The sequence below is a fragment of the Asterias rubens genome, chromosome 12 (genome assembly GCF_902459465.1).
Source record: "Asterias rubens chromosome 12, eAstRub1.3, whole genome shotgun sequence".
NCBI lineage: Eukaryota > Metazoa > Echinodermata > Asteroidea > Forcipulatida > Asteriidae > Asterias > Asterias rubens.
This window is the reverse complement of record NC_047073.1, coordinates 16065679-16091768: the sequence shown is the minus strand read 5'-3', so window position 1 is coordinate 16091768 and position 26090 is coordinate 16065679. Positions and strand designations below refer to the sequence as shown.

At 39.1% G+C, this 26090-nt stretch overlaps 2 protein-coding genes across 2 annotated transcripts; one reads left to right on the top strand and one right to left on the bottom strand.

The window, feature by feature from the left end:
* The first annotated feature begins 500 nt into the window (after nucleotides 1-500).
* LOC117297498 (gastrula zinc finger protein XlCGF7.1-like) lies at nucleotides 501-4154 on the top strand. The gene is made up of 3 exons (XM_033780573.1): nucleotides 501-688; nucleotides 2224-2464; nucleotides 3177-4154. The coding sequence occupies exons 2-3, from the start codon at nucleotides 2266-2268 to the stop codon at nucleotides 3893-3895; spliced, it is 918 nt and encodes a 305-aa protein (XP_033636464.1). The 5' UTR covers nucleotides 501-688; nucleotides 2224-2265; the 3' UTR covers nucleotides 3896-4154.
* A 5965-nt stretch (nucleotides 4155-10119) lies between these two features.
* On the bottom strand, nucleotides 10120-18434 carry LOC117297499 (S-methyl-5'-thioadenosine phosphorylase-like). The gene is made up of 8 exons (XM_033780574.1): nucleotides 18359-18434; nucleotides 14757-14843; nucleotides 13969-14027; nucleotides 13515-13632; nucleotides 12603-12755; nucleotides 11978-12220; nucleotides 10934-11056; nucleotides 10120-10428 (listed from the first exon to the last, which is right to left on the bottom strand). The coding sequence occupies exons 1-8, from the start codon at nucleotides 18404-18406 to the stop codon at nucleotides 10399-10401; spliced, it is 861 nt and encodes a 286-aa protein (XP_033636465.1). The 5' UTR covers nucleotides 18407-18434; the 3' UTR covers nucleotides 10120-10398.
* Nucleotides 18435-26090: the final 7656 nt, after the last annotated feature.

Here is a 26090-nt window from a genome sequence, read left to right as displayed (position 1 = left end):
CAAGCATTACTTCAAAAACAACTGGTTGCACAAAATGAATGGGGACATTGTTTCATAATTTAATTATTTAATTGGGTGTTAATCTCAATTTATGCTGTAAATGTTTTCAATATTAATTAAGTGTAACTTGCTGAGTTAAAATACTTTGATATAACATAATGTTACACAAACTCTAGCCTCTAAATATACTCTAACCAGTGTTGAAATTTAGGGACTGGACACCCATTAAGTAGTTGCCAAATAATAGCGAATCATGAGCCAAAAAGACTTTTTTGTTGTTGATACAAGCATGGTATAAGTATCCTCCGTGCAAGGCAGGGCCAGACGAATGTTAGGGTGTGACCAAATTCAACAAACTCTGTAACAATTCATGTGCTGAAATATCTCCTATTTGTTTCCAATAAATTAAACATTGTTGTGTAACTTTTCTACTAACTATATATCAATCCGTTTTTGATTCACTTCTTTCATAGTTTTCAAACCGTCCTCGCGGTTGGCACAAAATTGGGCTGTCACACTTGCGTTGCGATAGATATCCTACCATTCTTTATGTCTATCTGTTGTGGATCTGTACGTCTTTTGGGAAGAGCGCCCTCTCTAGACAGACTCATCGTCATCAATCACATCATACATTATCATCATACGACCATCCGGCTGTGTACAACAACTTTGAAGCGCACTAAAAAAGGTTCGTATTAATATTTTTATGAATGAAACATAAATCATTTATTACTAACATAATTGGTATATTACATAGCGTTAGTGTGTCCCTCTTTTATGTCTTAGCCTCTTTGGTGTACTGTCGATGTTGATCAGAGGCTGATCAGACAAGTCGGAATGTCTGTGCACGAATTTGTTTTAAGTCGTACATTACATTGCCAATGCCAAAAGTGGTATGTCAGTAAGTTTACAAAATAATTATGACATGAATGATGATTATAGCTAATACATTATATGAATACGTACCGTGCGGGGGGGGGGGGGGGGGGCGTGAAGGCTTACGAAAAGTATGTTTTTTCTATCATTTTCAGGTCCAGCAGGTAAATTCACCTTTGAATGAATTGCAAAGGGCACTTTCAGTCCACTGACTGGAAAATTCTTAATTCATTAGGCCCCTATATGGAATCTTTTGAAGGGCACCAAACGTAACCAAAGCCAAGACCAGGCCAAGGGGGGCAACGAAGGCAAGGCCGTGGCCTGCGTGTAATTCAAGGCCTACCCTTACAACGATGTTTCTTTTGCACTTTTTAGTTTACTCTATTATGTGAACAAAATTCATAGGCAAATCACTTGGGTGGGGAATCAAACCCATGACCTTTACATATTAACATTGCATTGCAATAAGGTTTATCGCGATTCAGAAACGCACTGCATTGTGGGAAGGAATATGGGCGGTTACTATGCAGTTTGTACCACTCGCGCACACAACGCCTATGCCTTTGTTTGGGTTCAACAGCGCCCTCTCTTGATATTTTGCTATTCGCGACTATCCTAATATAAATGGTGTAGTGTAGTGGTAAGACTATCTATCAATAAGACTATCTATCAATAAGGTCGTAGATTTGAATCCCATCTGATTGATTTGCCTAGGCTATGTTCACACATTATATTACTCCATGGTTCACAGAACTCAGGAAAGTACCAAGTAGTACAATCATGCGTGATACTTCACGTGCGCAACAAAGACGATTGCCTCCATGCCCCCTGGTCAATGCCTTAGTTCCCTTGAAATGCTCCAGTAGAAATTTACAAATTCCTTAGTTATAGGGTGACCTTTATACAAGGAGAAAATGCCTCTTGATGCCCTTGCCATTTGAATGAAACATACAGGCCTATACAGTACTTAATACACAAGGGTTGAGGGTTAACAAAATAAAAATACATTCTTCTTTGTCCCTGATGCAAAACTAAAATGACTGACATCTTTATGTTTTGATTTTTGGGGTTGAACAAAGAATTGACTAGAGTGGGACTGAACCTACGACCTCCGGATTAACGGTGCTCTACCAACTGAGCTATCTAGCCCTATGTTGGTGGTGTTCCTTACATAGGGCTAGATAGCTCAGTTGGTAGAGCGCCGGCACGTTAATCCGGAGGTCGTTGGTTCAAATCCCACTCTAGTCAATTCTTTTTTCAACCCCAAAAATCATTTCAAAATTTACCCAGTCAGTTTCCCTTGTGGTTTATATTGATTGATGTCTTTATGTTTTGTATCTTCTGAAGGTGTGCTATGATTCTGACTATTGCAATCGATAAAAAAAGTCAATGGCTTCCGAGCCTTTAATGTCGACTGATACGGAAGACATTGAGGAAACGCTTTCCAGGCTTCAAAGAGAGTGTCCGGAAGAAGATAACCAGTTCCGTCCAAGCTTTTCCTACGGCTGTGCCAGGACGAGTGGCGTCACGGTCTGCATTAAGAGAAGAGAGGGAAGGAATCCTGGGAGCATCAGTTCACAGAGTTCAGGTACACACACTTGCCTGATAAAAGTGGTGTATTTTATGGGTGGTTGGGGGAGGGGGGGTTCTTGTAATTCATGATTTATAAACCATGTTTGATGGTTCACTTTTCATTGTTTAAACCATGATTAAAAAACTGTGTTTTATGAGTTTATTTCACATGTCATCACTTATGATTGTAACATTGTAAACAATTATTTTAGATCAGTTCATAGTTTAGAAACAATTTAAAAAGCAAAAAACATGACGCTGGTATGTTAACCATAAAATAATTTCGACCAACACCTTCTCTATTGACCAAATTCACCTGACGTCATCATCAGAATAATCTTGGAACCGCCATACTGCTTGGCAACATCACTGTGCGTTATTCAGTGATGTGCGCATTTTAAGCGACGCAGCGTTACACGTAACTCTATTGACCACCAAAATGGTGAGTGTGGCACAGTCGCCGCGTGTGACGTGGTTGTAAGGGGGTCAATTGTTATTATCTTGTTACAAACTATCATAACACAAAAATATGCTTATAACACTTAATTTCTGATGCTTGTACCAGCCAAAATTGTCACAGATTTTTAATTTTATGCATTTGTTGGGATACACCAAGTGAGAATATTGTTCAATTTCCAAAAATGTTTAGTGCCTTTAAGACTTTTAAAACTACTTGCTTTCAAAAAAACTTCAAGAAAACCCTCATGTTTATTTTTTTTTATATGTAGAAACATCAGGAACCATTTGCCGTTTTAAAAGGCCTGAAAGTCCAGAGTCTCAGTCATCCGTAAAAGTAACGAAAAAAGCAGTCTCCAAGACTCCTTCTCCCAAAACTCCAAAGACAACTCCCAAAATACAATTGAGAATTTGTTTCAAACCAAAGTCTGCATCTGGAAAGCCAAGAGCAACTAAAGAGAAAAGTGATCGTGGAAGCTTCTCTTGTAATGACTGCGGTGATAAATTCACCTACAAGGGTAACCTCAAAAGACACCAGGAACTTCACGAAGTTGCCAGCAACGAGTATCGCTGCGACGAGTGCGGTAAGACCTTCTCCGCAAAGAGAAACTTCTCAAGACATTTGAAGTGTCATGAGCCCCTGGACCCAGAAGACAGGTCATACTCTTGCGACAAATGCGATAAGTCATTCCACCGTGCCAAATACTTGTACCATCATCAAAAAGTCCATGATGTTGCCCGACCTTACGCTTGCCATATGTGTCCGAAGACATTCAAGACGCGCTTTAACCTTAACAGCCATGAGGCAATCCATCTGAACTGCAAGGAGTTTGTCTGCCAGTACTGCGGGATGGCTTTCACAAGGAGCTCTTACCGGACTATACATGAGAGAATCCACACCAAGGAGAAACCATTTGGCTGCGACCAATGCAGTATGTCCTTCATTCGAAGTGACCATTTAAAGAGCCATAAAAAGATTCATGCAAAATAAAAGTACAAAAGAACAAAAACCAACATTTCAAGCGACAGTTCAGAGATGTTTCCTTCTTATTCCAAACTGCCAAGTCACACAAACTTGAGAAAGATCATTTGGTATCCGTTACGGACAGTGAGGGTGTGTCAGCATTGAGTTTGATTCTCAAACTTCTGTGTACCCTGATTTGACCAATGATGTTTACCTTGAACATAGAGTTATATATATAAGAACTAGAGGGCGCACTGGCATATACACGCGGCCCGGCATGCGCGCATGCGGCCATTTTCTAAGTTGACAAAACAGCATCGCACAGCATGTGTTTGTGCGGGAGTTTTGTAAGTTGACAAAACATCGCGTAGCGTTCACTAGACACAAACTCCAACTTGTACTTCATATTCAACGCGCGTACAGAATGGCATGCTTGTCTCTTTGCGGTCCCATTGCGTTTGTGGACGCAGCATCACCAGTGCGCCCTCTAGTTCTTATACAACTCTATGACCTTGAATGAAACTTGTTTAACTGCTGACAGTGTAAAGAGACTATAACAGCAGACTGCTTGCGAACTAAGGATGATTTGGAGCTAGGGGTTTTCAGTGGGTGGTTGCTTTCAAAGCAGTACATGTACATGGAACAAGACCCTCTCATCCTCATGCCCTAAAGTCAATACTTAACTTCTTAAAGGATTCGGGTACTTTTTCAAATAGTCCACAGATTTACATTAAACTTACAGGGTTTGAAGATAATGATAGTAGAAGCTTCCCTTCAAATATTACTTACTGAGGTGCTATAGTTTTTGAGAAACAAGTAAAAACAACTCACAAAATAATTTTCGTCTCAGTGAGACGAAAACTATTTTAGCATGTAGAAACCTATTAACCTGTTATACCATAACAGATCATAACTGGTTAATGCGTTTTTACATGCTAAAACTGAGACTAAATTATTTTTTGTGGAATTGTTTTACTCATTTCACAAAAACTACAGCACTTCATTTAGTAATATTTTAAGGGAAGCTTTCTACTATCATTATCTTCAAACTGTGTTAAAGTTAAATATCAATCTGTGGTATTGTGTTTTGTGTTAGAAAAAAGTACAAAGACCCTTGAACAATAGACCCTTATCACGATGTGGTCATCTTGATTTTACTCCATTCCAACTCATTGTAACCAAACTGAGGCTGGACGAAATAATAGTCTGGTGCCATGCGCAATGAATGTTGGCATTCATTACTTTTATTGGAAACAGGGAACATGGCCAAGATGGTGACAGCGTGATTAAGGTCTATAGCCCATATTCATGTCCAAATGTGCATGATCAGTGCGCAAGGAACCTGGTTGAAGTCCTGGGGTGCGTTTTAGTGGTCAAAACCTAGTGACTGTTTCGGTCAATGGCCAGTGGTTAACCCACTGCAAGTTAAACCGAAACAGGTATACCAATACATTGGTTATGACCGCGAAAATGGACCCTAAGCAACACTGGCGACCCTCATGGCGGTACACAACTATTCAGCCTAGCAGTGGACCCTAAGCAACACTGGCGACCCTCATGGCGGTACACAACTATTCAGCCTAGCATAGTTTTATGCAAACTACAGCATGGCCTCCATCTTGACTGCTGGATTGATTTTTTTTGTTTTACTGAGTTTTCAAAGATTTAAGATCATGTTCTGTGCCTCAAAGAGGCCCAGTAGTCTAGTTCACTGAACCCAAGCTCTAGGCAGTGGAGTGTGGGTTAGAATCCCAGTCGTGACATTTGTGCCGTGGAGCTAAGCACTAAAAACCATAACTGCTTGGTATAAAGTTGGGAAGGTAGTGCATTCTGCTCTACCAGCCAAGCTCCTAGTGGATGATTCCCATGCCTAGATCCTTTCAGACTGAACCAGCAGGTGGCAACGTGCCCGTGGTGGCAACATGCCCGTGGTGGCAACGTGCCCGTGGTGGCAACGTGCCGGTGGTGGCAGTTGATTTGAGTCGACTGCCCAAATCAGTTTAAATATAGCCTCACCTTGAACAAAAACCCGTCTTCCTCTGTTTTCAGGGAATGGTTCATTTTTGGGCCTGATTCTTACTTCGGCTTAAAAAGTTATTTTTACTTACATTTTTATTACATGTCATTTTATTTCATGTAGATTTTGAAGTTTAGTCCAAACATAATGCTGAAGTTTAGTTTTATGTTAATGAAAATGGTGCCTTATATGCTGTTATTTTAAAGATAAATCCTTTATAGATAATACAAATTTACAATTTATTCTCAATGAAATTTGTCAGACAAATTTTGGCAATAAAACAAATATTTCTATGAAAGTGTTTTCAAATAGTTATCATTAATACTAGTTGGTAATGTTTGTTACCCACCAGACCTTTATCATTAGGCGAGCTATGCTGTTCTCCGATCTTAACAGTATAACAAGACTGATGCGTCATGACACTTTTGTTGGTATTCGTTTACGGCAATCGTTCAATGTTCTTAATGGTATTGTAGTCAATGTTTTTGTGCGGCGGGTTTTCAAATTCTTGATAATTTTCTGCATGGTTGTCACCGGTTTTTTTTACAACTTCCTTTTTATAGATTTCGGTAAGATGATTTATTGTTTTTGAAAATCTTTCATGTGGCTTATAAAAGCTTAGTGGAAAAGAAGTAATGAAAGTATAGTCAATGTTACACAAAAAGTCAAGCTTTTTTTTCTTGAAATTGTTGCTGGAAATAACTGAAAATTGAAAAACAGTTTTTTATTAAAGTATATATTAACAAAACATTTGTCTAAATACCACCCTCGCCAAGAGCGTCAATTTAATTTCTGATTAAACTACAAAGTTCTTTTTAGCAAGGAAAAGTAATTGAAAACAATTGATGTTGGAGCCATAGCTTTGTTCTTCAAAAGCATTTACAGTAATATGAAGAAGGGCAAAAGTGGGCTGGGTGGGTGGGTCAAATAAAATAAAAATTCATGAACTTGAAAGGGTAATGAAATAAACAGATTGGGCTGAGAAAACATTCCTATGTCAGTTGAAATAAATCAAGTATCGATAAAAATTCACTGTTTGCTGAGTATCTTGATTATCCTTACACTGCTAAAAAATGGTATTCTTGAAAAAAAGTATGCCCAAAAATCTTATTTGAACAATTCTCTGTGGAGTGAAGTGACACAAGAACTTCTCTTTTTAAATAAGATTTTTTTAATGATTGAAAACGATTCTAGAAAGAATTTGTGTAAGAAACAGTTGTCAGCAGTTACTGTATTTATTTTCAATACCAAACATTTTAAAATGTTCACAACAATGTCGTAAATACATATAACTTAGAAAATATTGGAGAAACATGTTATTGTTTCCTAATGCTGTGTTATTGGGTTCAGAAAACCCAGGGGACTTCTATCATCATCATTGGACCGTGTAAGTTTTATGTAAATCTGTGATTTTCACAATTTTTGTTTCTTACCAATTCTGTAACGTGCCTTGAACTAAGGTTCTAAAAAATTAGTTTCCATTTTATTAAAAAATTTAAAAGTAGGCCCGACCCGAGAGGTCGCTGTTCGTGACGTCAATCGAGGCGCGATATTTGAAGAGAAAATGTGTAGTCTTCACCGTACACTATGTCTGGGTACCTGATCGGTATGATGCCTACGTACAGAACTACGGACACGGAGCAGACTGCACGCACTGTATGGCTGCTGTGCGGACGGTCCACTCGGATTACCCAGTACGGTGAATCGCATGCAGTGCCAACACAAGATAGTGACGCTTGGCGCAAGCTAAAAACATGCCCTCAAAGTTGAAACAATACCCAAATTTGTTCAAGTTAGGCAAATGCTCCTTTAGGTTCCTCACGTTTTTCAGGTACCTTCTTCGACTTCCCACTAGCTGGAAAAATTGTTGGGATGGCGTTATGTTTTAGAAAAGAACTTTCATCTTCATGTCAAAATGTGTGGTGTATTCCGGATTCTCGTAGCACGACGGCTCAAAGTGTTTGCTGCACAGCGCAAAACTGACCCCATCTTTAGTTATTTTGCTTCATCAAGCACCACTACACCTAGTCGACACCGCTGGAAAAATGCACGAAAAAAACATTTTTCGAAACGCACAAACTGACAACTAGGACCTGCATGTACATGCACGTATATGCACGTATGTGTGTTCAATGTTCGATCGATGCAAAGTCTGCCTTGATTGACGTCACAAAAGGGGTAGGTGGAGTCACCCCCAAACAACTTTATCTATTTTGTAAACATATAAACATTACAAACAATTACTCAAAAAATTATTTTATTGTTCATAAACATATACTCTAATGTTTGAAGAACAGAAAATTATATTTCCAGGTGACTTTAATGCTCCTCTTGAATAGAAATCTCAATCGTACTATATTAGAAAAATAAAAACCTCTGCATGGAGCCACACAACAATTTTAACTTTTGTGGATTTCATTGTGGAACTTGAATGCAGCATAAAACCATAAGGGGACCCGGACAAGTGTAATACTGATTTAAGAAATTAATGGTTGTTTTATCTCTGGCAGATGTTTCATCACGATCAAGTGATTTTGTTTTCTAATGTAGAGATATAGCCATTATTTTTAGGCGCTAATTATATTAACAATATCTACTCTTATATAACACAGTTCCAAAGAATGATAATTGCGCTTCAAATATTATCACACCTGGTCTCAGGGCCATATATTTCTTTCCTTAAACCATCTTAAACATGTGCACCAAGATTTACCCCTGGGTGATGAGAAGCAATTAAGCGTCTTGCTCAAGGACCCAAGTGTCATGACCAGGAATCGAACCCACACCCCAATGATTGAGTCCGATAGACCACTCAGCCACGACACACCACAGAGTGAAGTGATAGGTTGTGTCCTGGTTAGTGGTTGATCTAAAAACGGCAGCTCCTTTTCTCAAAACTTATCACTAGGAAATTTGCCCTCAAAGTTTGCGCCCCCTCCCCCTAATAATTACTCTGCTTCCGACCCTGAAAATGGTTGTTTAACTTGGTTCAACTAGATTAAACCTACAAGTGACAGCAGCTTTGTAGCCTAAAGCCTTGTTTATACTGTGAATGCGAAGCTAACTTTGACGTCACATGACGGTTTCGCTGGAGTTGGACACAGTTTTGTGACAAATTTGTGGCGTCTACATTCGCATCGCATTTGCAGTAGGTATGAACCGGGCTTCAAAGTGGCAATAAACCCCTTGCATAGGCCGTTGTGGAAATGTGCCAGCGCATACATGCCACACACAACTATTAGCCAGTGAAAGGTCTCCAATTGAGGGCGCTGTTTGTTCTTGTGGCGTCATACGCAAGGTGGTCTATAGTTTTTCCCAATATAACCAAAGCGAAATGTTTCTAGATACACAGAGAGCAAAGCATCCAAAGCAAACACAAATTTAAGTTACAAATTTAAAGGCAGTGGACACTATTGGTAATTACTCAAAATAATTATCAGCACAAAACCTTCCTTGGTAACGAGTAATGTGGAGAGGTTGATGGTATAAAACATTGTGAGAAACGGCTCCCTCTGAAGTGCCATAGTTTTCGAGAAAGAAGTAATTTTCCACGAATTTGATTTCAAGAACTTGAGGTCTCGAAATCAACCATCTTAACGCACACAACTTCGTGTGACACGGGTGTTTTTTCTCTCATTATTATCTCTCAAGTTCTATGACCGACTGAGCTCAAATTTTCACAGGTTTGTTATTTTATGCATATGTTGAGATACACCAACTGTGAAGGCTAGTCTTTGACAATTACCAATAGTGTCCACTGCCTTTAAGTTACAAATTTAAGTTACCAATGCTGTATTTTGTTTCGTTTATTTTCTTCATTCATAAAGAGAGGAAACATTAAAGGGATGCTGCAGTGAATTCAAATAAAACACTTAATTTTGCTGTCATTTATTTCTGATATATGTATTGAAAATCAATCTGTCAATAAAATGTGTTTTGTTTATTCCCGACATATCTGACTTGCGTAATTAGCGAATAAGTCATGCCCCCCCCTTTTGTGTATTGTTACCGCCCCCCTACCATCGACATCACGTCGGGAATTCAAACATATCGTCGGCAAAAAGAGTCTGGTGCCTAACTACATGCGCCTAGGTACCAGGCCACACAGTGCACTCGTCTCTATATGCACACAGCCATGTTTATGCAAATGAAGGCTCCCTTTTAGGGGCGGGGTGGTAATCTCTTGAAAACCATTTAAAAAATACTTGCGCATTTAATAAAAAATATAAAAAAATATTTTAGGTTTATAAAGTCATGTTTAATCCTTTAAATGAAAAAAAAAAAAAAAATGCAGCCACCCTTTAAGCAAGAATAAAATACAACGAAAACTAAAACCTTACCATTTTGAACCTTAAACAAACTGGATTTGATCCAATAAACTTTCAGGGCAACTTTCTTCCGTCTTGCGAGTATCACTCGCTGCCCATAATTTGTGGTAATTTGCCTGATGCAGACTCTATGCCATGACACAGTCAATCTAGGCTCATCACTTGAATACACTTTTCTGTGGGAACTACTGCATTACAGACTCCTTAGCAATTGCCTAAAGGAAAAACAAAATCAGGAAATACTTTAAGAACCTGAAGAAAGGGTAACAACAAGGCAATGTTGCAACAAAGTAATTTTTTTCAAGTCAAGTCAAGTCAAGTAATTTTGCTCAAGTCAAGTCACAAGTCAAATTTTCTCAAGTCAAGTCCCATAATGTCCGTAGGTCGGTGCACCCACGAGCCTGCTTATCCGTGCAGATTTATCGCAAGGCCCTAAGTCAAGTTGACAAGAGCATGCACTCGAAAACATCAGGCGGCATCGTTGCCAAAGACTTAATTTTGCCACATATATTTAAATTGCATTATGGTAAAATCAAATAAGTTCAATTCAAATGATAATTCTCAAGTCATTTTTTGCACAAGTCACTTCAAGTCACAAGTCATTTTTCCCCAAGTCAAGTCGCAAGTCAGCGTAATTGGCGACTAGAGTCTGACTCGAGTCCAAGTAATAAGCCGCAAGGGAAACTTGGTGGTATTGTTTTATAACATGGTGACAGTTACCTGCTTTTCCGCCAGAGTTTGTCCCCATTCCATCTTGGCAATTCTTGGAATGACATCTCTCAAGATTCGCAGAGCACTTACTGCATTCTTTTTGAACGTCTCCATCACCAGTTCCACATTCACCTGCCAAGAGACAAAGTCAATAACACAAAATATATTTAATTACTGCTGCGACTTCAAGAGACAGAAGCCACTGCTGTTCCCGGTGAGAAGGGTGAAGATCTGTTTCATTTCATTTCATTTATTAATTCTGGTTGTGGCGCCAAGGACTCTCAGAAGAGCGAACTTAACGTTTTCCTAATGTTTATAAATCATGCATTTCTTGTTATTGTTGCTGTGTAAATTTGATGTTTTTAAAGCCTGAGCGAATAAATAAATAAATAAATAAATATACATAGCAAGGACCCGCCAAATTCCCTGCTTCTGTAAGCCCCGGGTTTGAATCTCGAACATGACACTTGTGTCCTTGAGCAAGACATTGAGCAAGACATTTTACAACAATTACGTCTTTTCAGCGAGAGATAAATGGGTACCAATGTGGGCAGAGATGGTTCTTGTGATTAATTTAGCTGAGATAATTTAACGAATGGGCTGGATGGTAGAGATGATTTGCGAGCATTGGAAAAAACGAGCGGTCACAACATACTGAGCCAAGTTTGGCTCGACTTACTATATAAGTAGTATCACGGTATGTAGTCCTTCCCTATATATGTTAGTCTCAGTCATACAATAATCAGGCATGCAACTGCCCGTTGAAAAAAAAAAAGAGGACAATTTTCAAAGGCACAGCGCAAGTGCGGAGCGAGGCAGCCGAAACGCCACGGGACATGATACCCACAATGGTACCCTAGAAAATGTTGAGGTTTATTATGCTCTTAGGTGCATTTTTAGCATGTACTATGCTTATTTTACAAGATTGTAGTTGTACACTGTTGTTGCCAGGCATACAGTATATTAGGCTTAAAAAAAATTTAAAAACGTGGAATTCCGCAGAAACGCGGAAGAGTTGCATGCCTGAATAATGAAAGTTTGAAATTTACTCACATGTTCAGCACCATCATCCCTCCAGGAGTCAAAGTCTGTTGGCAGTGCAATGGCCCCATAACAAAGTCCCATCTCAGCGGCTAATACCACTTCCGGAACAGAGGTCATATTGATCACGTCTCCGCCCCATGATTGGAACAATTTACTCTCTGCCCGAGATGAAAATCGGGGTCCTTCGATGGACACGACAGTCCCGGTACGATGATAATTCATACCAAGGTGTTTTACGGACTCGATCAATGCCTTTGAAACAAGAAGAAATGAAAAGCATGTTTTTAAAGGCCATCTTAGAAGGTGACCAAGTAATGATGGGAGAATGGCAATCACTCTTAAAATTCACGGTAGTAAAAACTCTGATCAATAAAAACTGATGGTAATAACAATTCTTTGCAGCAACTTCTTAAGCATGGCAGTTGCAACAAAATTAGTGGTGGGGCACCCCCATTGGTGTTATTTCAGATTGTTAGTAAATTTTTAGAAGTTTCATCACGCCTGGCATCTTGAAGAGGGCAAGGCCTTACATTTTGTATAGGGCACTTCTTAAAATGAATGTGAAACTCTTGAAAGGGCACCATGGCAAGGACCAGTGCTTCTGTGTAATTAAAGTACAAAATCATTTTCTTACTTGCCGTGTCTTTTCACAAAATGGTGTGTGCATTGGAATGTGACATATCCCTTTTAAGCTGTTTGGTTGGCCGTCGTAGAATGACTGCTCTCGTTTGGTCGTCCGATCTATAAACTGATCCAGGATGACAATTTGGCCGGGGTGGATGTGTTCCTACAGGGTAAAAGTCATTGAAGATAATTTATATCAGCCTTTAAATTGTTTAAAGAATCACACATGTAACAGAAAAAGAAGAAAAGTAGAAAAACATAACAACAATAACCAAGAAATAGAAACAAAACATTGAAGCCTAGTTTGGAAAAGCACCTTCATGTTTTACCATAAAACGAATCTGGCATTGTAAGGACATAGTGAAGGGGTGTAATGTACACAAATACCCTAGAGGTCAAATACATTAGCTGATTTCTTTATATAAATTTACATGTCATGGTCAAGCAGTCTAGTTCCCCAGATCAGACCCAAGCTCTGGTGTTGTCAGCAGCAGAATGTTGGTCGAATCCTGGTCATGACACTTGTGCCTTGAGCAAGGCACTTAACCATAATTGCTTTGTGAAAATTTAGGAAGCATTCTGCTCTACCAGCCACGCTACTAGTGGATGATACCCATGCCTACTTAACCATAGAGCTAGGACACAGTGAAAGGGGTAACCCTGTTTCAGCCCCAGGAGTTCTGTAGAATCTTCAGCTTCATTCATTGTCAAGTTTTTGAGAGAAAAAGGTGAAAAAACTTTTCAGGAGAGTCGTGTAAATCTGCTTTACAGCACCTCCGCTGGAAATATATTAAGGGAAGCTTTCTACATCAATATCTTTAAATCGTGGACATTTTTAATGTTAATCTGTGCACATTGTGTTTTGTGTCGTACTAAAACAGTACCCAACCTGCCCAATCCCTTCAAACTGCGAGTGACTCACTTGAAGAGAACCGCATGCTGTTGTAACGATGAGATGAGTACAACCTGCATTCTTAAGGGCGAAGACATTGGCTCGATAATTGATACCAGATGGGAGGATTCTGTGGCCGCGACCGTGTCTGTTGAAAAATCAAACAGAATAATAAATAACACCAATAAATTTGAAACAGCCGCATGGAACCCAAACACAAACTGCAACGACATAATGTTGATTGATCGTAACTGCAAATCAATTGTAGTTGCTGAGTAAAGTGTGATGTTACAACACAAATCACTGAGGTAATACTGAAAATTTGTCTTCCGATGATCTTTATTGCTTTGAGAAATTGGGTCTCTCAGATATCCTCTAAAGTCAGAAGATGGTTTTTGAGGATTTATGACAAGTAAGAACACTTCAAATTTGATGTTATCCCTTCAAATGTACATCAAAGAAATCATTAAACGTTAAAAGTTACCTTGCCAAGAGTACACACTGGATTCCGCTAATAGTGCCTGTCATCAATGCGTCAGAAGGCTGAGGTACAGAAAAGTAAACAAATTTTATTGTTAAACTGTCTACAACTCAAAGAATCAATATCAATGCCAGCAGTTAAAACACCCAAGGACTAGTCAAAGTTCACTCCAAGCGGTTCGGCTGACTAGTTTAGTATTAAAAGGCATCCCTATTTAATATGGAACATGGACTAGTGACAAACCTGATGGACCAGTGAAATGAGAAACTAACCCGTCCTGCTGGCTAGTCACTGAATTTTTTGTTAGGGGCAAACCATGGACTTTATATCCTGCTTTATGCTGTAGCAAGCATTATTATACCCTATACCAATGATGTTACCCTCTTCTTTGATCATCCCCTGCTTTCTTTGTGTGCTTTCATCTCTATCACCTATTTCCTCTTGACTGTTTTTGTTACACACCAGGGGTCGATTTCACAAAGAGTTAGGACTGGTCTTATCTCGAGTTAAGATGACTTACTCATCCTAACTTAGAACTAGCCTTAAGTCTTTAATATCTCCTAGGACTACATGTAGTCCTAAGTTGGGACTAGTCCCAACTCTTTGTGAAATAAATTTAGTCCAACTTAGACCCATTTAGTCCTAATAGTTGTTGTGTTGTCATTTAGCCATCGAAAAAGACTCTGTTAGGGTTGAAACATCAGGCAACTTATTATTTCATTCCTTTTTTTTTTCAATCAGCAGGCCTATTTTGAAATCTAATGGTTAGCATAGTGTTGAGATGAATTTACCTTTCCATATGGCGTGTCCACAAACTCCTCCTTTTTGTCGACTAGAATGTCCGGATTATCCAATCCGGTGCCTCCTATGATTCCAATCTGCAAAAAAAATAAATAAAAATAAAATAAAAAATAAACAAACATTAATGATAAAATACACTTTTTGGTTATTTTCGGCAATCAACGTTTACTTTAATTCTATAGAAACAATTATTTTTAGCACAGCTGTTAGTTTACTTCAAGTGGGAGTACCAGGCCAGGAATAACGAATGCCATGTCCTCTGTTGCCCCTGGTCATGACCTTGGTGCTCCTTCAAACAATTTTGATAGACTTGAAGATTTTCCAATGCCAAAGGAAAAGCTCTTTACAAAATGAAAATGGCCTTGCCTCTTCTTCTTCCGTAAAAGTACAGTCCACCATCTGGTGTATTACGTACTGTGGTTGTTGTGTGCATGCGAGGGTGTGGATATATACAGTGCAGGTGGGTGAACAGTATATCTCACCTCTCATCAAAGATGAAAGGTTTGAAATGTGATGTCTCTGATAACTCTTTGAATTGATTCGCATTTAGTTTTTATTGTTTCATGCCATAGTAAAATAGGCCATATGTAATTATTTGTTTCATGTATTAGTTAGGGGGCCTATTTCTCCATGAATTAGTAACTAATGTATGAGAGATTTAATTCCAAGTTCATAGCGCTACTTTCTAGGAGTACCTTAATAGCCTTCCAAAGGTCATTTTGATTTATACTAAAAATGCCCTCAGCAATTATTAAAAATTTAGCATTGACGGAAGCCGCTTTGCTAAAAAGGATTTATTGGTTTTTGTAAAGGATGATGTTCAATATCATGACGTTGAATTTTATCAGGCCTGCGGATGTGAAGGTGCAGTATTTTCAACCTCGAATTACGCACCAACAATATAATAATTCAATAACAATTGCTCTTTGCCTACAATTTAAAGTAACACTGGGTCTGTCTGTCTGTGTAGAACAAAAATTGACTCTACCACTCTTCGGTCAAGCCTAGCGGATTGAAACATCATGAAAAACGAAAACCATCCATATTGGACAACTGGATAGACTAGACCTGCAGAAAGCAGTTTACAAAAATGGATATTAAATACTATAGTATGACATGAGGTTCATTCCACTATTGTCTCCACGAATGTCGATAGCAGAATGAAAAATTGTTCTAGGAGTATTAAATACCCACAGGCCACAATTTAACTTTTAAAAAGTTTCCGCATGGGGCCACCACTTTTTAATTCAATATGAAATAATATAGTAAACTAATTTACCTCAAAACTCAATGAGATATCCCTTTTTGTAAAAATGAGTAAACAAGTGGTGGCGCCATCTGAACATGCTGAAAGTTATCCTTAACTTTAATTTAACTTTGTTTAAGTAAGGGTTACAATTTGTAGACTGGTGTCTATTTGCAATAACTTATGCCATCGAAAGATTGATACCGTGGGTGGGTGCGTGTCGTGTGTGTTGGCATGGTTGGTTTGGGGGCGTTGAAAAACTTGAATACCTTGAACTTGCTTGATTGGAGTTGAAGCTCAACTGAACTGGGTATTGGTATGGTACTTCTAGAAACTATAAGGCTCCCTTGTGAGCTCACAGGGGAGCCTTATTATAGTTTCTAGTTGCGATAACGTAACCCCGACGACGCCGTCGGCAGGAGGGTTACGTTATCGCAACTATATAGTTTCTAGAACTTAGAAGTACTGGCATGGGATCCGTAAAATGGGCAGGCATTTTGGCTGTAGTTTCACTCAGTTGGGACAGTCCTGCTAGTCATATCATATAGGCCCAAGTCTCCTAGTTGCGACAACAAGTCTCCATGGTCATAGTGTAGAATCATGGACTGGAGCTATAGCTCCGTGACTGAGTAGTCCATGGTAAAACTATGAAAAGTATGACTCATGTCTTTTTATGAACCTTGTTCCGATCGCCTCCACGACGAGGACAGTCCCAACGTGTCGAATAACAACTTGGGTCACAACTAATCCTTTAGTTCGCTGACGACACCAAGGTCTTCAGAAAAGTGAAAACCCCAGCAGATGCTCGCGCTCTTCAGGACGACCTCGATCGCCTTTACCGGTGGTCTGATGACTGGCAAATGTTATTTAATATTGACAAATGCAAGTGCCTCCACTTCGGGCATAGTAACATCAAGCACAACTACTCCATTGGTGACAGTATAATTCAGACAGTAAGTGAAGAAAGAGATCTTGGGGTAATCATCCATCAGTCACTAAATGCAAGTACCCACTGTGCGAAGGCAGTCAAAAGCGCATTCAGAGCCCTGGGGCTAATCAACAGAACCATTACGAACAAAGACAAAACAACAATCATCAGACTGTACAAAGAACTGGTTAGACCACACCTAGATTACTGTGTACAGGTGTGGAGGCCTCATCTTCAAAGGGACATTGACCTAATAGAAAGAGTGCAAAAGAGAGCATTGCGAATGATTGGAGGTCTATCTCACCTAGACTACGTTCACAGACTCAGGGAAGTGAAATTGACCACCCTGGAGTGCAGGAGGCTGCGAGGAGATCTTATCGAGACCTTTAAGATTCTTAGGGGCCTTGAGGGCTTGAACCCTGAACATTTCTTTGATTTGTCAACCGTGCAGCACAGGGGTCACCAACTTAAACTGTACAAATCAAGATCCAACCTCAACCTCAGGAAGTTCTGGTTTACCCAGAGAGTGGTCAACTACTGGAACATTCTCCCTCGAAAAGCAATTGAAGCTTCAAGTGTGAACATTTTCAAGGGACATGTGGATAAATTCCTAAAGAACGTCGGGGGGCTCTACATAAGCTTATCTAAGCTGTCTGCCCCAGTAACCAGAACGGGTCCTACTACTTGCCGTCAACTCGCCGTCAACTCACTTGCGCCGTCAACTCGCCGTCAACTCCTCCAATATACATTTAAAATCCACAAAAGAAGCATAGAACTGTAAAGTATCAGCTCAAAGAGCATTCGCGTAAGTTTTAGGTCATATTTCGGAATAAAAATTGATTTTTTTTTTCTTGTGAAAAAAAATTCTCGAAGCCAAAAAACTGTCGGCCGCCATCTTGCTTTTTCACAATGATTAGTCTTGGCCCAAGATGTCAATGATTGGTACTTTTTTTTTATCAACACAAAGTCGTTTTTGTGAATGAATTTGTACCGAAAACCATGAGAAATATGTAGTTTAGCCCAGACTTAACACTTCCGTGCCCCCTTTTTATAGATTTTTCATGTAAATTTAATGAGTTGACGGCACGAAAATGAGTTGACGGCGAGTTGACGGCAAGTCGGCGAGTTGACGGCAAGTAGTAGGACCGACCAGAACCACCGTCTCCTCCCCAGTTGTGTGATGGCGTCGGTGGATTCAAGTAAGTTCAAGTAAGTTTGTTTCTACTTACACTACACAATTAAGTACAAAGGGAAAAGTTTCCGTATGGCGCCACCACTTTTTCACTCGATATGAAATAATAGTATCTTATTTACCTCGATGAGATATCCCTTTTTGTAAAAAATGAGTGAAAAAGTGGTGGCGCCATGCGGAAAGTTATCCGTACAAAGTAACAAAAATAACTCAAAAAGACTCATACCTTTACTTGAACTTTAGCCATGTTGATGGGATCTATTTCTACCTCCATGATGGGATCCAAATGCGACACTCGTATGTATGGGGCGCCGTTTGTCCGTTAATTGTTTGACACTTTTAAGGCATGTTTTTACCATGGTTTACAGCAATTAGATGTAAACCATAGAAACTGTTGCCAAATCCTGTTATGGTTTACATACCAGTAAAGTATTTGTTGTGTATAAGTTTATGGTTTACAAACCATGAACATACAAAAAACATTTACAAATCGTGGTTCATAAACCAAGAAAATTTACGCATCTTGAAAACATGGTTAATAAACCATAAAAACTGAAGCATCAAATTCATGGTTTACAAATCATGGTTTATAAACCATGAAAATTGAGACATCTAAAAAACATGGTTTATAAACCATGAAAATTGAAGAATAAAAATCGTGGTTTACAAATCATGGTTTATAAACCATAACAAATGAACCATAAAATCATGGTTTGTGACCATGGTTTATAAACCATGAAAATCGAGACTTCTTAAAAAACATCGTTTATAAACCATGAAAATCGAGACTTCTTAAAAAACATGGTTTATAAACCATGAAAATTTACACATCTCAAAAACGTTGTTTGTAAACCATAAAAAATGTTCACTTACAAATCATGGTTTACAAACCATAAAAATGTGCACTCACAAATCATGGTTTACAAACCATAAAAAATGTGCACTCAGAAATCATGGTTTACAAACCATAAAAATGTGCACTCAGAAATCATGGTTTACAAACCATAAAAAGTATGCACTCACAAATCATGGTTTACAAACCATAAAAGTGTGCACTCACAAATCATGGTTTACAAACCATAAAAAATGTGCACTCACAAATCATGGTTTATAAACCATAAAAAATGTGCACTCAGAAATCATGGTTTACAAACCATAAAAGTGTGCAGTCACAAATGGTTTACAAACCATAAAAAATGTGCACTCAGAAATCATGGTTTACAAACCATACAAGTGTATGGGGCGCCGTTTGTCCATTAATTGTTTGACACTTTTATATGGGGCGCCGTTTGTCCATTAATTGTTTGACACTTTTAAGGCATGTTTTTACCATGGTTTACAGCAATGGGAGACTTTCTGGGACGATAGAGGGCAGCAGACTTACCGGGTAAATCCATTGTTCTCAGAATTATGCGCATGTTCAGAACTACGTAAACAATGGAAATTTACCCGGTATGTCTGCTGCCACCTAGCGTTGGAAAGTCTCCTATTAGATGTAAACCATAGAAACTGTTGCCAAATCCTGTGCCTTAAAAGTGTCAAACAATTAATGTACAAACGGCGCCCCATACACTCGTTACCAAAGATCGTATGCGGCGCTATACGATCTTTGCTCGTTACATAGAGCATGGAGGAAGAAAGAGCTATATAATATTGACTAGAGCGCTAACACCCCGTTATACACGCACTAAGGTTTTGAAGCCGTGTGGGCCATCCATGTTTATGTACAAACCAATACAAAAGCTTGAAATTCTGTACGGCAATTGTACGGCTATTTGCATGATCGTGCGTCTGTTCTTTTTTATGTGCCATCGAAGCAAAAAATGCAGTAAATGTGAACGCACAATCTGCTGATCAGCGCACAGTGCGAGCGTCATGTGCGTCATGATTAAAAGGCGCGTCAATCACTGAGTCGAAGTTACGGTTTTCGTAGCGCGGACGTGGTGCACGAATGGGCAGTCGCGTACGAAAGCGCACACGCCGAATGTAAAAAATTGCGGCAATGTGTGTTCTCTTAAAATTAAAATCGTTCCGAACTCACGCAACACATCAAACATGTCTGCGCTCAGGGTGGCTTCAAAACGCGGAGCAAGTTAGCGCTCTAGTCAATATATATAGCTCTATGGCTCGTTACCAACTTTTAACTTTTTTTGACAAATCCCACGTATCAGGGGCACGTAGGGATATACGTAGGCCGTGTCCGAAACGGCGACTTCGGCTACAGCTACGGCTAGATCGCGCGCGTCTGCCTATTCTTCAACACTGGTAGACGCGCTGATCTAGACGTAGCTGTAGCCGAAGTCGTCGTTTCGGACACGGCCGTAGTGCGAAATCCGGTTTGACCTTGCGCGTTGGAGTCTTTGTGTAAACAACGCGCGATTTATGTGAACTTGGCGAGAAACAGGGCGCCCGCGCGCGGTCAAAATGCGTTCGTGTGGCCCGAATTTTAAAAGTTTCCCTGTGAACTCATCAACGAAAACGTTAGAAAAACTGGCAGGAAAATAGTAGACTCATGAATATTGAACATCCAAACCGACCTACGTTAGCCAATCATCATTCTAGGCCAAGCGTCACCTTCCATTCACATGAAGATCTGACGCGATCGACTGACTTCCGGACGCACATCAAGGTAAATAAACCCCTTTTTTTTTTACTTTTTGCCAAAGCCCCCCCCCAAAAAAATTTCTTAAGAATAATAACAAAAGTATAAACATAGATTGTATAAATATAGATTGTATAAATTTGCGTGGATCTATGAAATTCCCAGTACGTGATTTCTATTTGTCATATTATTTTATGAATGTCGTTGGTTTTCAATTTACTGCTTGAATTTTTTTATTTTCGTTTTGTGTAAATCTCGTCAAGGTCAATGGGGCAATTTGTAATTTGACACCCGCAACATTTCACGTGAAACGCGCTCACACGGACAACGCCACAAATGGAGTAGACTTGATGACAAGTCGTTAGGTGCTGCCTATTTGTCTGCCTTTCATGCAACAGTCACAGTGCGATGTTACACATGCAACAGTCGTAGGTAGCGCGAGCGACTGACTCACACACACATACTGGGATCGAGGGTGTGTGTATCGTCCCCGTAGCTACGCCGCGCTGTAACTACACACCGCGCTTAACAATTACCGTCTTGACTTCAAGACTAGGATCACCTCGGGAGTCATAGTTTTAACCATAGCACTCGAAGCAGTCAATATTTTGTATAATATTTCTGTTGGTAACGCGTCGTCTGCTCGCAAAACAGCACAGTCATGTACATTGTATACTGTATGATATTACATTAAAATGTGCCAAAAACATATAATATTCAAATTGCCACCACACCATGAAGGAGTTGAGTGCCAAAGCTGAAAATTGGTGTATAAGTAGATATAATATAAATGTTTAACTGGTATCAATTTCAAAAAATGTTTCAATTGATCGCGGGGTCAAACAGGGTCAAGATGGGCGGGGTCTTTTTGACCTTTTTCTGGCTGGAACCAACTTTGGGCCCATGCTATTTCTGAATTAATGCATTGGTGAGCTTATAATTGCTTATGGGTAAAGACATGCACCCATAGATAATACTTAGGGAATATAGGATTCATTTGACCCCTCATGTGGGCATGCACAGGGTGACCCCAATTATCACAAAAAATATTTTCGGCTGATTAAAGTGCCTACTTTGGGTGACCATAACTAGAAAATTTGAGGAGATACATTTAAATTGAGTGCAGATTCATGAAATTTGGCAAAAAGTAAGATGGAATACCAAGTTTGAGCTCTCTACCTGGTACAAAATCTAAATTATGAGTTTTCAAAGTCGGAAATTATCACAAAAATCACATTTCGCGTCTCGTGCGCGCGCACAAAATGGCCGCCTCGACCAAATTTCAATGGATCATATCTCGAAAACGACATGGAGTATGACTTAGCTTTTTTGTATGTGTTCATTTGAGCCACATCCAATTATTCTGATGAAGTTTCATCAAAATCTGAGGGGGTCACCTGGGGACCACTGGTTGATTTGACATGGAATGACCCTTGTATACGTTTTGTTAACTAGTATTACATTTCCAACAATATTTCTAATATTCATGGTCATAAACTACGTTAAACTAAAATAATGGACGGACAAAAATGTCCCACGTAAAACTCCATAAGGTTTGGAACATAATGGTCCCGCAAGTTTAAATACGCGCGAGACTTGCTTAGTCTACACAGAAGGTAATAAATAATTTATTACAAGCAAATGCAATCGTACAATAATAGAAAACCAAAACTAAAAATCAATGCAAATCACATGTAGGGGATGGAGGGGCCCATAAAAAGCAAACCTTAACGAGTACGGACCCCCCCCCCCCTTTTTTCTAACGAAGAAAGCAATGTAAGCAGTTCTATTTAGTGGGTGTAATCTTATGTAGCGGCAAAACAATTCAAAATTACAGGAAGAACAAACACAAAAGCAGTTAGCGTAAAATAAAACTTAACCATATTATATTTAAATGAAACAGATAAACAAAATACCCAAATGCACTTTTGGTATTGTCATTGTTAAACTCCGGTTCCATTGTGTGCTGTATGTTACCCTCCACGCATAGATTTTCATGTGAATAGTAGCTGTGTATGATTCATGGTTCGCTGAATAATGTGGCGATAACAAACTTTTATCCTTTTGATCACCATCAGCCCATGTATAATAAACTTCAAGGGCGGACGATTGCACTTTTGACATTGTCATTGTTAAACTCCGGTTCCATTGTGTGCTGTCTGTTACCCTCCACACATAGATTTTCTTGTGAATAGTAGCTGTGTATGATTCATGGTTCGCTGAATAATGTGGCAATAACAAACTTTTATAATTTTGAACTGAATGCTTGATTTATTATCTAGAGGTAAATGCTTGAGGCCAGTAAGAGTATTGTGCACGTACACCATGTAGTTTTTGTTGGAAACCGTTCGCTAACAGCCATTTATGTTACCCTTTGAAATAAAATCAGAAAATGTATAAGTTTGCTTGTTGCATAAAATTAAATTGAAGATGATGCCTGAATTGATTTTTACAATCAGAGTTGGACTCTAGACTGACGTGTTGGACTCCTTGAACACTCCAAGTGGTAGTGCAATTCCAATACTTATGCTGATGTTCTCATGATGTCAGCATCAGTAGGAAGTTCCAACAACTTTGTCCCCTTGTACAATTAAATATGCAAATATGGGTCACGTGGTTAATTAATTACGATTTTTAAAAATTTTTTGGGTCGGTGGTTTGATGTTTGATCTAGTAAAAGTTGATTTCACAGAACTCTTAACCACCAAACTCTGCGCTTATGGTCACCATTTTATGTTGGGCTAACATTTGAGAAAAAGAAAAGGCAACACTATCGATAATATAAAGATAAGAATCAAACTCAAATATTACAAAAAAATATATATTTTTAGTTTTGGGGGATAAAAAAATATTGATTTCGGACGGAGATTCGAACTCGCAATTCTCAGATGTGTAGTCGCGACTGATGACCACTAGGCTAGAAGGGCACGATATAAAAATAGTGGGTTTTTACATGTGTCCATCAACAGAGGGGATTATGATCCGGCGAAATAATTCTCGTTTCATGATTTTGCTACCATTGTCACTAAATATGAACTGCTAACGCCTATAACTATTAATTAGGGTTGAAATGTAGTGTTAGATGCCTTAAGGGGGTTTTTGACGACGACGTCGATGTCGTCAAAAACCCCTATCTAATTACGCACGATCGTTTTAACGAAAACCCATGCACAGAGCATCCATGCACAGAGTAATTGGTCCAGAACGCGGTTAGAAAAACAAGGACAAATTTAACGCACGTTCTTACGAAAATCACAAACCTCCGTACTTTGTGCGTGTACAGAGTAATGTGTCCAGAACGCGGGTAGGAAACAAAATAGTATAGACTCCTCTCAAAAAGTCAACAACTCATTGAGGTACACACTGTGTTGTATTACCAAAGAGAATGTTTCACAATAACATGAAAGTGACTGCATCAAGTTTACAAATTAAAAATTCCAATGAAGACCACCTGGTTAATTAATTAAGAATTTTCACACTTTTTTGTTAGAGTAAAGCTTATGTTCTAAGCTTCAATTTGATATATGATTTAACTCTTTTATCCTCATACTTTAGGAGACGGGGCCTGAACAAAAACGCTGTACAAACGCTTTGGGGTTTTAGGCGGAAACAAAGAATAATAATAATACAAATAATAAAAATCTCGACGAAAACAACACCTGTTCCGACGGTAGGTCGGAACAGCTAATTAAACAATATTAAAGGCCAAGTGCGACAAAGAAAAGCCAAACCTCGGCTCAGATTCCGGTCCCAAACCTTTTTGTTTTTAATGGCGCAGTGATATCGTTGGGAGTATACTAGGCCTTACTACATCAACAACATTTCAGCAGAGACTGCCTCCGTGTATGATGATCACTAGTGCTTAGTTCAAAGCTGTATGAGGAGGACCCCTTAGATGAAACCATGAACGCAGGGGAGGTGCTCATGGCAGCCGGCGTTTCAAGCGAACGGAGATCTTGGCACTTTACACTCAGGCGCGCACCACGGCCATTGCTGGGGTAACATGTGCCTAGTTTTGTGCACAGAGACATAAGGAAATCATGTTTCTTTTCTCTTTTTATGGAAATTTAAATGTCTTTCTCAACGATCTATGCGATTTCTCTGACATGGCTGCATGATATGACGATTCACTACATTCTTGCTATTTTTTTTTAATTAAGCACAAAGGAAAATACTGAAATTCTGACAAAATCTCATTTTTATTAGTGAATATTTATGCAGTTTCCGAGTCTTTTCCCCCTAATCCACCTAATACAAGCACCGTTTTCAAGATGATTCGGTTTCTATAGTTGCAAATTTTGTAGTCAGTGATCTTCATTAGTATATCATGATGTCCTGTTAAGGAAAATGTGATAGTCGTCGAGGAAAACATGTCATGTCCATAAAGAGTGAAAAGAAACATGATTTCCTCATGCCTCTGTGCAAAAAACTAAGCATTATGTACACCTCAGCCATGGCGCACGGTGCTCAACACTGCGCGCCTGAATTGGTGTATACTCATGCGAGAATGTGGATGTCACGAAACAGTAGGCCTATTTGTATAAGATCAACCACCAAAAAAAGAACTGGGAAGAATGTGTAAAATGTGTAAATCTATTTTGTTGGAGTGTTGCTCTTAAAAGAGCCGCATGCATGGTCGCGACGTTTCGAGCAGTAGACACTGCTCGTCTTCATTAGGAGAAAGCTGCAGAGCAGAGTTATATTAAAAACGTCGAGACCGCACGTGCACATCCAGCAGATTCCCAATTTCTGTTTTTATTTCACATTTAAGACCGAGGTGTTACAAAACACATAATGACTGGCATAATTCGGTGACTTTAGTGAGTGACTATATAGAATATGTGCCTATATAATAGGTCCCTCTTCAAAGTCCGTCGGGGGAATAGACTTACACTAGTTACCTACGAAACCCCCAGAGAGAAGTGTTTCAGTGCATGTTATCACTCAAAAATATTGTTAGCAAAAAGAATAGGAGACTTTCCAACGCTAGGTGGCAGCAGACATACCGGGTAAATTTCCATTGTTTACGTAGTTCTGAACATGCGCATAATTCTGAGAACAATGGATTTACCCGGTAAGTCTGCTGCCCTCTATCGTCCCAGAAAGTCTCCCATTCACTTGGTAGCGAGCACTACGGAGAGAGCTGTTGGTAGTATAAAACATTGTGGGAAAAGGCTCACTCCGAAATAACGCAGTTTTTGAGAAAGAAGTAATTTCTCACTAAAATATTTAAATTAAAGCACATAATATCTTGTGCGACAAAGGTGTTTTTTTCTTCTATTAATCTCTCGCAACTTCGAAGACCAATTTAGTTCTAGTTTTCAAAGGCTTGTTATTTTATACAACATAATATGTT